This window comes from Dryas octopetala, chromosome 8 (genome assembly GCF_963921425.1).
Source record: "Dryas octopetala chromosome 8, drDryOcto1.1, whole genome shotgun sequence".
NCBI lineage: Eukaryota > Viridiplantae > Streptophyta > Magnoliopsida > Rosales > Rosaceae > Dryas > Dryas octopetala.
This window is the reverse complement of record NC_141373.1, coordinates 2922966-2935076: the sequence shown is the minus strand read 5'-3', so window position 1 is coordinate 2935076 and position 12111 is coordinate 2922966. Positions and strand designations below refer to the sequence as shown.

At 34.1% G+C, this 12111-nt stretch overlaps 4 protein-coding genes across 4 annotated transcripts; 2 read left to right on the top strand and 2 right to left on the bottom strand.

Annotated features, from left to right (window-relative positions):
* The first annotated feature begins 410 nt into the window (after nucleotides 1-410).
* Nucleotides 411-1938, top strand: LOC147276011 (photosystem I reaction center subunit IV B, chloroplastic-like). Its single transcript, XM_086255215.1, has 3 exons — nucleotides 411-781; nucleotides 1532-1597; nucleotides 1697-1938. The coding sequence occupies exons 1-3, from the start codon at nucleotides 515-517 to the stop codon at nucleotides 1799-1801; spliced, it is 438 nt and encodes a 145-aa protein (XP_086111341.1). The 5' UTR covers nucleotides 411-514; the 3' UTR covers nucleotides 1802-1938.
* A 1012-nt stretch (nucleotides 1939-2950) lies between these two features.
* Nucleotides 2951-4697, bottom strand: LOC147276010 (LOW PSII ACCUMULATION-like protein). Its single transcript, XM_086254568.1, has 4 exons — nucleotides 4434-4697; nucleotides 3527-4099; nucleotides 3399-3449; nucleotides 2951-3239 (listed from the first exon to the last, which is right to left on the bottom strand). The coding sequence occupies exons 1-4, from the start codon at nucleotides 4634-4636 to the stop codon at nucleotides 3098-3100; spliced, it is 969 nt and encodes a 322-aa protein (XP_086110694.1). The 5' UTR covers nucleotides 4637-4697; the 3' UTR covers nucleotides 2951-3097.
* A 3939-nt stretch (nucleotides 4698-8636) lies between these two features.
* On the bottom strand, nucleotides 8637-9863 carry LOC147276009 (putative glutathione S-transferase). The gene is made up of 2 exons (XM_086252776.1): nucleotides 9529-9863; nucleotides 8637-9196 (listed from the first exon to the last, which is right to left on the bottom strand). The coding sequence occupies exons 1-2, from the start codon at nucleotides 9838-9840 to the stop codon at nucleotides 8828-8830; spliced, it is 681 nt and encodes a 226-aa protein (XP_086108902.1). The 5' UTR covers nucleotides 9841-9863; the 3' UTR covers nucleotides 8637-8827.
* A 678-nt stretch (nucleotides 9864-10541) lies between these two features.
* On the top strand, nucleotides 10542-11873 carry LOC147276008 (putative glutathione S-transferase). Its single transcript, XM_086252778.1, has 2 exons — nucleotides 10542-10850; nucleotides 11424-11873. The coding sequence occupies exons 1-2, from the start codon at nucleotides 10542-10544 to the stop codon at nucleotides 11772-11774; spliced, it is 660 nt and encodes a 219-aa protein (XP_086108904.1). The 3' UTR covers nucleotides 11775-11873.
* The last annotated feature ends 238 nt before the right edge of the window (nucleotides 11874-12111 follow it).

The window sequence follows — 12111 nt, the reverse complement described above, 5'->3', positions numbered from 1 at the left end:
ACTTATCTATCATTGAATTTCATTGCCATAGTGAAATGTCTTTAATTTTTTTTTTTTTTTTTGGAGAAAATGGCTTTGATTTTAGATTTTTGTTTTCTCAAAGAAAAATTCTACTTTAGATTCTTTGCATTTTAAGAAAATTTCAATTTAATTATTTTTTAAAGGATTTTAAAAAAATTTCCCTTATTCTTAGCAAGGAAAAGAAAAGGTTGTTTGGCCACACAGGGAGTCCACACTCCACTCCGAATGACATGTAATCACATTATCCAAACACAAAGGATATGGTGCCAGGTGTCACGACCCTAGTGGAGGAAACTATTTATCTCACGTTGAAGGATCAGATAATTGTTGCCCAATAGGCATACAAGAAATTGAGTTCATTCATTCAAAGCCTCTCAAATATTGTTTGGTCTTGTCCATTGTTAATTAGCCATTTACTTTTGCCACACTTTACACAGAGTTAGAAAGAAACAGAGGGAGAGAGAGACCAACATAGCAAGCACATAGAGAGAGTATGGCTAGCTGTGGCATGGCATCAGCTGCCTCAGGGTTTGTGCTAACAACACCTAATGTTGCAACCAACTCAGGCTCAGCCTCTAGCCGGAGTAGTGTGTTGTTTTTCTCTTCAAAGACCAACACCAGCAGCAGAAACAATGCAAGGTTTGTCATAAGGGCAGCTGATGAAGCGGCGGCGCCACCGGCAGCCACCAAGGCAGCACCGGAAGGTGCAGCACCCCCAAAACCTAAGCCACCACCGATTGGACCCAAGAGAGGCACTAAGGTTTGTTTAATTGTTCTTTTTAAACTTGTCTGGTCAAATATACATGTTATGTTGTAAGATTATTAATCTAATTATGTTATGTTGTAAGACTATTAATCTAATTGATTAGGAGAACTCTTATTTGAATATATGTGGCGATTACCCATTTTATAAGTATGAGTGAATTGACAAATACTAATTATTTGAACTCTTGTTTGAACATGTAGTTCAAATTTGACAGTTTGATAAGATAACATGTTAGATATATGGGGCAAGAACATATTACCTTATTTTTAATATGGCAGTACTACATAGTTTACACTTTCACAGTCCCTTGTTGTGAGTGAATTGTCAATCATTTTGGAGTGGAATTGCTGAATTGACAAACCAAATTAACCCAGAAAAAGGAGAGAATGAAGGATCACCAAAAACTTGCAGAAGCATCATTTAGTCCACTGAGATTTTATTGGCTAGAAATTATTTGTTGTTCAGGACAAAACGATGGTTCCTTTTAGTCATCTGCAGAAATTCAAAACATATATAAAGCTCCTAATTTTCCAATTAGTATGTCTGTTATATATAACCTCCCTTACACAATATGTTCCACTGCCTAACGAACTCTCATATGCAACGGATTCCACTGCATAACGAACTCTCAATGAGTTCGAGATGCATGTTGTGAGAGGAAGATTATATGCAACCTGCACATGCAATAATTTTTTGCGACGATTAAAAGTTTGTATGAATAACTTCATATCCTTTCACTTACAGGTGAAGATACTTAGGAGGGAGTCCTACTGGTTCAAAGGCATTGGATCTGTGGTAGCTGTGGATCAGGTCTGTCCTCTGTCACCTCTCTCTCAATTAAAATGAAAAATGAAGAAGAAAAGGGCGTGCTTAAGTTTCTAATTTTCTCCATTGATGTTTATTTGACAGGACCCAAATACTCGCTACCCAGTCGTCGTTCGATTCAACAAAGTTAACTACGCAAATGTGTCCACAAATAACTATGCGTTGGACGAGATTGAAGAAGTTAAATGAGTTGTGGTAGCATTGTAAATTGTAATCTTAATTCTCTTTCTATCAGTCTCTTGCTTGTGTGAACCTCTATTGTGTATCCTACTCTGTGATTTCTCCCACCTTTTCTCAGTTATGTTTCAATTACTGTTTCCTGATTATCCAATTAAATTGATATAGTTCATAGGATATATATCGTATCAACATTGTACTTTTGAGCTATATCTTCAAAACAAACATGTGGTGAGTAACTTGAACCAACCCATTCAAATCAAGGTGAGTGCTAACTCCATAATTAACACTATTGCTTATGGAAGTCAACTGTGACTGTCACGGTAATGGCAATTCAAAATCCACAAGGCTTGAATTTAGTTCCATTATACGGGTCCAATGATCTTGAAGCTATTTGCATTTGCCTATACAACTCTTTTTTCATTGAACTTTCCTCAAATTCCTAGTTTGGTTGCTTTCTTCACCCTCCATGTATATGTATCAAGACCTGATATCCATACAGAAGGTCAAAAACAGTTCTAAAGAGGATTCCCATTTCCCCAGAATCCGTGAATTCCTAATTATGAAGAGATATATAGCGCATATGAATATCTCTTCATGGGTATTGATAAAGTAAACCCTTATTGGCACCACAAATTATATTTGATGTGTTTGGTTGAAACTGAAAACCGTGTATTTTAGAACCCAATAATGTAAGAGAGTTGCAGAGGATCCAGAAGAGATATATGCTTGCAGAGTCATGACAAGTAATGTATGACTAACAATATTACAGCTGACGTTGTTATAATCAACATTGCATTTGCAGAAACAAAATGAAACATTTCCTATTTATCACTTTCTATCACCTTCTATCATGAATATGTAAGGTGATGGCACTTCCAAGTGAATCATACTGAACCAGTCCTAGTGGTTTCTAGTGACTCCATCCTTTTACTGTAGGAAATCAAACTCTTTAAGTTTTTGTAGCTATAATATTCTATGTTATAGTGAAGAGTCCCAAAACAATTTGAAAAGGAATTGAAGCTTCCATCTGTCCAGAATTAACACATACAATATCATGCCTTTGCCAATTAACCATACAAATCCCTACTGCATTTTGCAAGGGGCAAAACGAAAACAGAACGTTTATATCTAAGCAAGAGATGGGCCAAGATGTTAAAATCAAGAATAAAAGTACCTATTGTAAATTGTAATGCAATGCTGTTGTATGCAGCCCCAATTAAAATTAAAATAGATTTATTAGAAGCAACAAAGATTTCAAGTAATCTAGAACTGGAAACTAACCTATATATAAACACAAATATTTTCTTAAAGAACTCTTCCATCAAATCCATCCATAAGACCTGACCACATTCCCTTTAAAGGTGGTAACTGCGCAACAAAAGCGTTCCAAGGTGGGTAACCAATGCCACTTCCACGGACACGACCATCCAGGCGTAGAGATATATACCTGCAAACAAACAAAAGGATAAAGAATTCTCAAAGAAGCCATCTTATATATGCTGATTTCCCCAAGAACATAGATTTATTTTTAAGAAACAAAACAAAGACCTTTGAACCTTGAGGTTAGTAGAATTAAAGACAGAAGTATCATGGAGAAAACACTTACACAGGAGAGTCAGAAGAGACACCAGCCAACTTCTTTTGTTCATCTAACCAGCTACCATTTACAAGAAAAAATGTGTTAGTGTGTGAAGAGAGAGTAACAACAACTTGAAAGGAGCATGGTTTTCTTACTTGGTCCATTCAGTAACATAAACTGGAGTCAACTGCCAGAGTCTCTTCCTCTTTGCAGTAATCTCCTTAGTCTCTTCACTTTCTTCAAACTCAAAACTAGGCAAGTTTCCATCTGTAGCAAAGGATACCACAAGCACTCCTCGTTCGATAAGCCTTTCAGTGAAAGGTTCGCTTCGATTAAATGATTCGGTGATGAACGATGCAGGGCCAGCACATATTACAAGCCGAGCAAGCCCTCTCAAAGAGCTAACAGGAATGACCCTTTTTTCGTCCACACGGAGCTTAAGATTTGAAAGGTTTTCCTCTCTTGAGAGCCTAGCCATTTGTGCATTCTTGGCATTGTTCTCCCTAGAATACAAGAATGCAAAGAAAGACACTGCTCCAATGTCTATTCCGAGACCCTTCACAATTTCAGGAAGATCAAGTGCTCTTGATGGGTTTGTTAGTGCTGCAATCAACTGTGTGGTTGCTATTAGTCCTCCTAGACCACCACTTGCAATGAAAGCAAGATAGAAAAACATGCGAACTGTTCGAAACGGGGTAAGAACTTCACTCCTAATCCTGGCTGTGGAACTGAGGAACAAACAAAATATATTGTGATTACAAGGCAGCCTCATGTGCAAAACAGAAGCTGATAGCACAAGGCATTGGATGACAAAAAACCCAAGTAAGAGAAGAAGCTATAAATTCAAAACAAACCCATTGCTACTAAGTCTATTTACTTCATTTTGAAAGCAATTCCATGAACAATAGCAATAGGTAGAATTAGCACAGAAAATTTGCAATCATCAGAGACATAAGATATGGTGTAGTTTAATTCTATCATATGAAACAATTAATTATGCTCAAAATACTGGAAAAGAGAATTGAATGTTCAAATATAGAGAAGAAAAAAGACAAAAGTTACCTAATTTCAGTAGAAGTTTGCTTATCAGTAGCAAAGCAAGTGATGGTTGAAGAACTTTGCTTTGAGGTCGGCAGAGTGAGAAATGGTGCATTAATGATAGAAGGGAACTGCCAGAGGGTCGTTCTGAAACCACTGCTCAGTTTGTAAAGAGGATGGTTTGGAGGTTTAAGACTGTAGAAGGGAGGGTTTGGCACAGAAGCCATGGCCACCTCTTGAACTTAGCGTTTTTGTTGCTTGGAGGTTTAAAGTTTGCCACTTTTGCTTGGGAGGCCATATTTGGTTGATCACAATACTGCCACCTCCTCCCACAACCCAAGTAGTAATAACAGCCATTCTTATTTTTTTTGCTTTTTGTTTGTTTCTCAAGGAAAAAGCACTTCTCATTTTGCTAAAAACGTCACCGTTTGCTAGTATGAGTTTAATAAATGTTTAATGAGAATCCTATTCTTTGGCCAAAAAAAAAAAAAAAAAGAGAATCCTATTCATACCCAAACAAATGGTCACTATACCCTCCATCCAATTTTTTTCCCTAGTAAAGTTTTTATTTTTTTCCCCTCAATTCAGTAATTAAAAAAAAACTAACAGACAATATCACGTCAAATATTAGTCATGAGATTATTAGTTGTGAGAAGAAAAGTATAAACGCCCGTTATATGTAAATTTTTTTCTCTTTAATTACTAGTTTTAAGTGTTTTCTTCATTCAACCTCGACCAATTAAGGCCGACCAACTCTCCGCCGCGGCCTGCAATGCCTTCGATCCCGGCCTCTTCGTTTGGTTATGATCTGATTCGGCTCCTCATGGAAATACCTTCTTCAACGCTTTCTTCCAATTTCCAACAACCTATATATACAAAAAGCATCAGTTAATTAATTAGGAAAAAAACAATTAAAACAATTTAAATGAGAGAGAGAGAGTATATATATAATATATATATATGATATATATAACTCACTAGTTATAAATAATGGAGCCTAGCTAGCTAAATTGATCCAGAATCCCAGATTCATACCTTGAACTCTCAACCATGCATGCATCATCTCATGTGCCAAGTTCCCACCTATAATCACACTGTATGTATGCAAATAAAACTTTAGAATTCAATAAAAAAATTAAGCATAGTTAATTTTAGAAATAAAAAATTTAGTGAGTCATCTTGATATTGTCATATATTAAACTAATATTCGTGCGTTTAATGATAGTTTTCTCCACTTTATTAGAAGATCGAATTCCAAATCAAAATACATTCCACAAATTAAGAAGAGAAAACAAACTAAATCTTGACTGTGAACTAAACTCATTGGCTTATAGGGTAATATGAAGTAATAATACAGAGATTTGCAATTCACAAATAATTTCTAATAAATTTTCAAGAAGGCGAATAATTTATAAACCATATATGTAAATGAATCAGAAAATTTAATGCAGCGGGGAAGATGAGAAGATTAAAAGTGTATAAACTATAATAAAAGGTATTTCAAATTAAATCAAGGTAAAGATATATACTCCGGTCCTCCAAACAAAAAAAAAATTGTTATCAATTTTCTTTCTTCTATGATACCAAAAGTTTTTGACGTGATGGTCTCCACTTGAATATTTTCTCCATTTTGTCTACATTTTTCAATTTGCTCTAAAGTATAAACCAAACAAAAAAAGTTTTATAGCACAAATACTAGTATATGTAAGAAATTTTTACCAAAGTTCTCAATACTCATTGATTTTAAATATATGGCTAAAAACTTTAGTAAAAAAAAAAGAAAATTAATTAATTACTAAGGAAACTCTTACTCTGGTGATAGCACGGGTACCTATTCTACCGAATAGGGTCACACCAACGAAATGAGTCCAATAAATTGGGGGGAAAAAATGCAATTAATAGTCATTTTATTAAAATGCCTTTTTTTTAATTACAACATAAATTTGATACTTTTAGCTATGGCCAAAATTCACTTTTAGTCCTTATAGTTTGAGTTAAGTTTTACTTTGGTCCCTATAGTTTCAATTGTTATGATTTTGGTCATATATTTTACAAATTGTTATAATTTAAGAATATGTTAGCATTTTTGTTTATCAAATTATCAAATTTGTTGTGCTTTTAGTCATGTACTTTACAAATTATTTCGATTTTGGTCATATACTTTACATACCGTTAGTGATTTAATGACTAATTTAATGAATTAATGAACAAAATTTCTAATGTGTCCTTAAATTGCAACAATTTGTAAATTACAATATCAAAATCAGAGCAATTAAAACTATAAGAACAAAAATATAAGAATAAAAATATAACTTATCTCAAACTATAGGGACTAAAAGTAAACTTTGGCCTTACTTACTTTTGTAATAAGACGAAGTCGATCTGCTCATCTCATTTTGGTCGACCAATAAGATGGAAATGTCTTTATCCACTTTGAGATTTAAAATTTTACAAAATTCAACTACTTTTTTAATAAGAAGCTTGCATTTCTTTGGGTCCATGATAGCAAATTAGCAATCGAATAGCAATCTGAGCAAAGTTTGTGACCATCACCAAGATTTCGTCCTGCAAATAAGAAACCAAAGAAGATTAATTGCAACTTCAGTTATATATCTATTTGACAAACTCATATGTCTAAGAGAAAAAAATCTACAAAATGCAGTCTTAAACCGAAAAAAAAAAAAAATTTGTTTCTGTTGAATTAACTTTGAGGAGTCAAATGATGTATTTCCACAAACCTCAAAACATGTACTACAGTACTGTGAAGTCCGGCCCATTAGAGGCATGTCTCTGAAATTCATAATTTTGCAGGAAAAAAAAAACGTACTTATTAGTATAAGATAACAACTAATAAAACGAAACATATATATTACCCAAAAAAAGAAAACAAAAAATATTATCCATCACAAAATAAATTGAATTTAGTTTAATTTTGGATCAATATAATTTCATAATTATATCAGCATGATCTTAGGGTTTATGTTTTACAATTTTATCTTATACGGGAACACAAGTTGAAAAAAAAAAAAAAAAGGAAACGAAATAAGATTGAGCGGCTCATAAATAATTTCAATGCAGACATTAACATGCACTTAAATTTGAGTCATTTGACTATATATATAATGATTTTTTTAAAAAAACTATTATAGTCTAAAAAGTTTTAAGCAATTTGAATGAATTGAGATTATATAAGTATATTTTTTGGTACAAAGAAGATTATTTATATAATAAGTATATAAACAGTATCTATTTTCAAGCAAAATAGATGAGAATTGAAAGCATATTTTTTTATAAAGAATATGTAAACCGAACATAAAAACAAAATCTCTCAAACAGATTCAATGCAAACATCACATGTATATTTCAAAGATGTTCTCTATGTAATATTGGAGAGAGGAGGGCCTACGTACCTGGCTCATGTCCTTAACTATTGTCAAGAGGCCGGAACTCTCTTTGTAATTTGTTGTGTCTAATTGATGGAATCAGCTAGACAGAGTTTTTATGAACATATATAGTAGCAACTTTTTCTAGGTTTGAGAGTAACCTTTATATAAGAAGGGTCTTAAATTTGTGCCTTAATTTGGTGTCTTAATCTAATGTGGTAAATTTATGTCATACACTGCGTTACTATGCAATGTTTGGATGTGAGGAAGATGAAGAAAAATAAAAAGGGTAAAATAACTTAAATAAGTTATACAAAATTTGAAGTGGCAAGTATTTAACTTTAATTTACATGGTAATCCATCTCATTAAAAGCACTAATTTTAAAGGCACCCTAACACCCCTGATATAAGAATTTACCTTTTCTTTCTTGGCAAGGAAATTTAGGACCCGTTTGGTATCCAACTTAAATTTTTTTTTTTTCAAAAATTAAGATTTTTTTTTAATGTGAGTTTTCAAAATCAATTTTTAAAATTTGAAAACAATTTTTAAATTTAAAAAATGAGGACAGCTAAGAAAAAAGGAAGTAAAAAAAATGATGTTTTATCATTTTTTAAAAAAAGCATATTTTTTACTTTTTTTTTTTCTAAAAACTGTTTTTGAATATGGTCTACCAAACACGTTTTTTTGACTAAAACTTATTTTTTTGTTTTTGAAATTTTTTTTTTTTTTGAATAGAATACTAAACAGGTTAGGATTACCCTTTTTAAATAGGTAATGGTTGTTAGTTAGTGAGTGATTGGGTGTTGAGGAGCAAATTTTTGTCCGCACAATTATCCTTTTCCTAAATAGTTTCTCTTTCATTTGAGATAGTTCTACTGTAGGTCCAAATGTCTTACAATAAGACTACTTGGTACTTAGGTCCTACATACAAGAGCATATGGGAAAATTTCATAACAAACAAAATTTATAATGAGAGCATCCTCTTATGAGTTACAAGTACAAGAAAACTACTTTCATAAGAAATTATCTACTAATTATGTCGATTTTAGCCAACTTGAAGCAATAAGCATCTCCCTTTTCTGCTTGAAATACACCAACATTTCATCAGCATTAGGGAGGTTCTTTTTGATTGCTGGGTTTTCCTTAAACTTCTTGATCCAATTACATAAGCGAGGGAACTCATGCTCATGTAGCACTTTGACACCCACCGCTTCTTCAACGACTCCCAAAGAAGAGGCTATGAATCCCCAGGCCAAGTCAGCCAACCCAATTTCATTGCCACCAAAGAACTCCTTCTCTCCTAGAGCTTCATCTTCCAAGATTTTAAGTACTTCTCTCACTTCTCTTGCTGCCTTCTCATGTTCTTCCCCAACAGCCAAAAAGAATGTAACAAATGGAAGACCCTGCTTCACACAACCAGAAAGTTTTGGAGTGAATGAAAAGTTGATCTAAAGCTAAATTAACTAGTTCCTTTGGGGACTCTGACCCTTGTCTGATTCAAAAAAATAAGACTATTTGTTTCGTATCACGTTTTAGTAACACAATGTAGCCATTTTTCTTATAAAAATAGAATTACGACCCACTTATATAGATAGGTCTTACCTCTATTAAAAATGTGTTACTTAAATGTGATTCCTATAGCATTACTCGATCTAAAAAAAAGCCATGGAGTCTTGATAACCTAAAAGAACTTTATACTATGATAGAAATAACATTATATGACATATATAATCACCTTTTCTTGATCTACAAGCTTGGCCCAGAACCGTGTTAAGGCTCTCTCATGAGGATCTCTAGGAAGCAAGGGTTTCTGGGGCCAAGTCTCCTCAATATACTCAAGGATAACACTGGACTCAGAGATTGGTTTCCCATTGTGAACAAGCACTGGGATCTTTTTGTGAACTGGGTTCAACTGTAAAAGCAAATCACTCTTGTTACCCAGATCCTCTTCTATATATTCATACTTGACACCCTTGAGCTCTAGAGCCCATATCACTCTGTAACCGTATGGACTAGGCCAAGCTCCAAACAGCTTCACTTCTTCCATTTCTTGTTGAATTTGTGTTCTGCCTCATACCCCTGGCCTGTTTATATATATATGATGTTCTGCAAGGATAAAGCTTTGAACTTTCCCTTTGGAATATTAAACGGGAAGTTGCATTACTCTTCTCGGCCTTCTTTTTGGCCATTTGAGATGACTTTTCTAGGAGTTTTGGAAGCAAGTTAGAAAAAGGACAAAAGTGGCTGTTTCTGTGGTGGGCCAAGAACACCAAAGGAAGATCCCATATGCATGCATTTGACAAGTTGCCTTGAATTTTATCAACTTTGGAGTGTATTGGTTTGTGAGTCACCATTTCCCTATAAACACTGATTTTTCTATCTTATATTACTTCCTTCTATTACTATATTAGCACCATCTGTCATGGTAAGGTATGTCTAATCTCTAATCAGGCTACTAACAAGCTTAATAAAGTAGCTTATTCCTGTTCTTATCCTCAGTTTTCTTGGCAAACAAGCAGGCAAACACAACTTGAATGAGAGGGTACCCATAAAATATATGATTTCTACATGCCGGGTCCAACAAGTTAAAATAACAAACTTTGGATCCTCTTCTTAGTCAAGAGTAGCCAATATTCAAACATAAATTAGTCCTTTGATACTTAAAACCCAAAATCTTATAAAGACTAACAAAGCCAACCCATTAAATGGAGCAGGTTAGGAAGAAAGAAAAATCACATCTTTACAGAAATGGAAGAAGTGAAGCTACTAGGAAAATGGCCTAGCCCCTTCAGTTACAGAGTCATATGGGCTCTAAAACTGAAGGGTGTGAAGTATGAATATGTGGGAGAGAACCTTACCAACAAGAGTGATCTGCTTTTGCAGTACAACCCAGTTTTTAAGAAGATCCCAGTGCTCGTTCATGGCGGCAAACCAATTGCAGAGTCCACAGTCATTCTTGAATACATTGAGGAGGTGTGGCCACAGAATCCCCTGCTTTCAGATGACCCTTTTGAGAGGGCCATGGCTCGGTTTTGGACTAAGTTCGGAGAGGACAAGGTGAGTGAGTCATATTTTGATCTGTATTTTCATCCAAATCTCAATAATTGAGAAAATAAAAGCGATTTTTCTCTCTTTTTATATCAGATTTATTCCACACGAGTCCAAATGGTTCATAAATATAACTCTTAAGAATTTATAGTGGCATAATCCAAAAAAGAACAAAAAAAAAAAAAAAAAAACATGTAGAGAACACATTTTGTCAAAACTATTTGCACAATCTCAAATGACTATCTTGTCTAAATAATATTATAGTAGTACTTTTTCTCTAAAGAAAAAAGAAAACTCTCAATATCTTAAGACAGATTTGCTCATTTGCTAGGAGGACAATTGGATGAAAAAAATTTATCATGGTCCGTCCTCTTTTTATACTTATAATTATTTAGTAAATTTTTTCAGTTTTTATTCAGTGTACATAAAAATAGAATTTGGATTCTCTTTTTGTCTTATTTTTGCTTGTTTTAATCATTACCTATCAATTTAAAGATTTATATAAAGATTTAAATTTGAGGGTGCATATAGAAATTTTCTTTTAAAAAAGCAACTGACCACATATTGCATTGGGCCTTGTAGAGCCCAACTTTCATTGCATTTTTTCATACAGTTGGCGAAGAGCATGAGAAGGCAGGAAAAGAGGCCCAAGAAGTGTTGAAAACAATAGAAGAGCATGGGCTTGGGGACAAGAAATTTTTTGGAGGGGACAAGATTGGGCTTACAGACTTGGCCTTTGGATGGATAGCAGGTTTGCTAGGAGGGATGGAAGAAGCAGGTGGTGTAAAGCTGATAGAAGCTAATATGTTCCCTCGCTTGGAGGCTTGGATCAACAATTTCAGAGAGGTCCCTGTGATCAAGGACAATCTTCCTCATCATGATAAATTGGTGGCCTATTTCAAAGCCCAAAGAGAGAGGTTGACTGCATCATGATCAAGATAATAGACGCTAGTTTGAAATAATGTACCATGCATGCTTTGTTCTTTAATTTGAGTTGAAAGTGTCACTATATAATTTCGCTCCCTTTGTGATTGGACTTGAACAATTAGCTATAGCTTCTAAAATAATGGTGTACGTTGTTATCAAATTTGGAGGCTCCTCTTATCTTGGTATTGCTTGGTTTTTAATCTAAATGTATCTTGGTATTGCTTGGTTTTTAGTGACTGTGTTGGCGTCTCGCAGTGGCACCCAAGCTTAGAGGGGATCCTCTCTGTGCTTATCGACACCTCTACTCATATATTGAGCAAATTTGAGGTCAAAATATGACCAT

Bases quoted from the DNA above. Each gene is read 5' to 3' on its own strand.
- LOC147276011 (XM_086255215.1), top strand. From the start codon at position 515: ATGGCTAGCTGTGGCATGGCATCAGCTGCCTCAGGGTTTGTGCTAACA. The intron at 782-1,531 runs GTTTGTTTAATT...TTTCACTTACAG, and splicing joins GACCCAAGAGAGGCACTAAG to GTGAAGATACTTAGGAGGGA. The intron at 1,598-1,696 runs GTCTGTCCTCTG...TTTATTTGACAG, and splicing joins CTGTGGTAGCTGTGGATCAG to GACCCAAATACTCGCTACCC.
- LOC147276008 (XM_086252778.1), top strand. From the start codon at position 10,542: ATGGAAGAAGTGAAGCTACTAGGAAAATGGCCTAGCCCCTTCAGTTAC. The intron at 10,851-11,423 runs GTGAGTGAGTCA...TGGGCCTTGTAG, and splicing joins CTAAGTTCGGAGAGGACAAG to AGCCCAACTTTCATTGCATT.
- LOC147276009 (XM_086252776.1), bottom strand. From the start codon at position 9,840: ATGGAAGAAGTGAAGCTGTTTGGAGCTTGGCCTAGTCCATACGGTTAC. The intron at 9,197-9,528 runs GTGATTATATAT...TGTGTGAAGCAG, and splicing joins AGCTTGTAGATCAAGAAAAG to GGTCTTCCATTTGTTACATT.
- LOC147276010 (XM_086254568.1), bottom strand. From the start codon at position 4,636: ATGGCTTCTGTGCCAAACCCTCCCTTCTACAGTCTTAAACCTCCAAAC. The intron at 4,100-4,433 runs GTAACTTTTGTC...TTTGTTCCTCAG, and splicing joins CAAACTTCTACTGAAATTAG to TTCCACAGCCAGGATTAGGA. The intron at 3,450-3,526 runs GTAAGAAAACCA...TGTAAATGGTAG, and splicing joins TATGTTACTGAATGGACCAA to CTGGTTAGATGAACAAAAGA.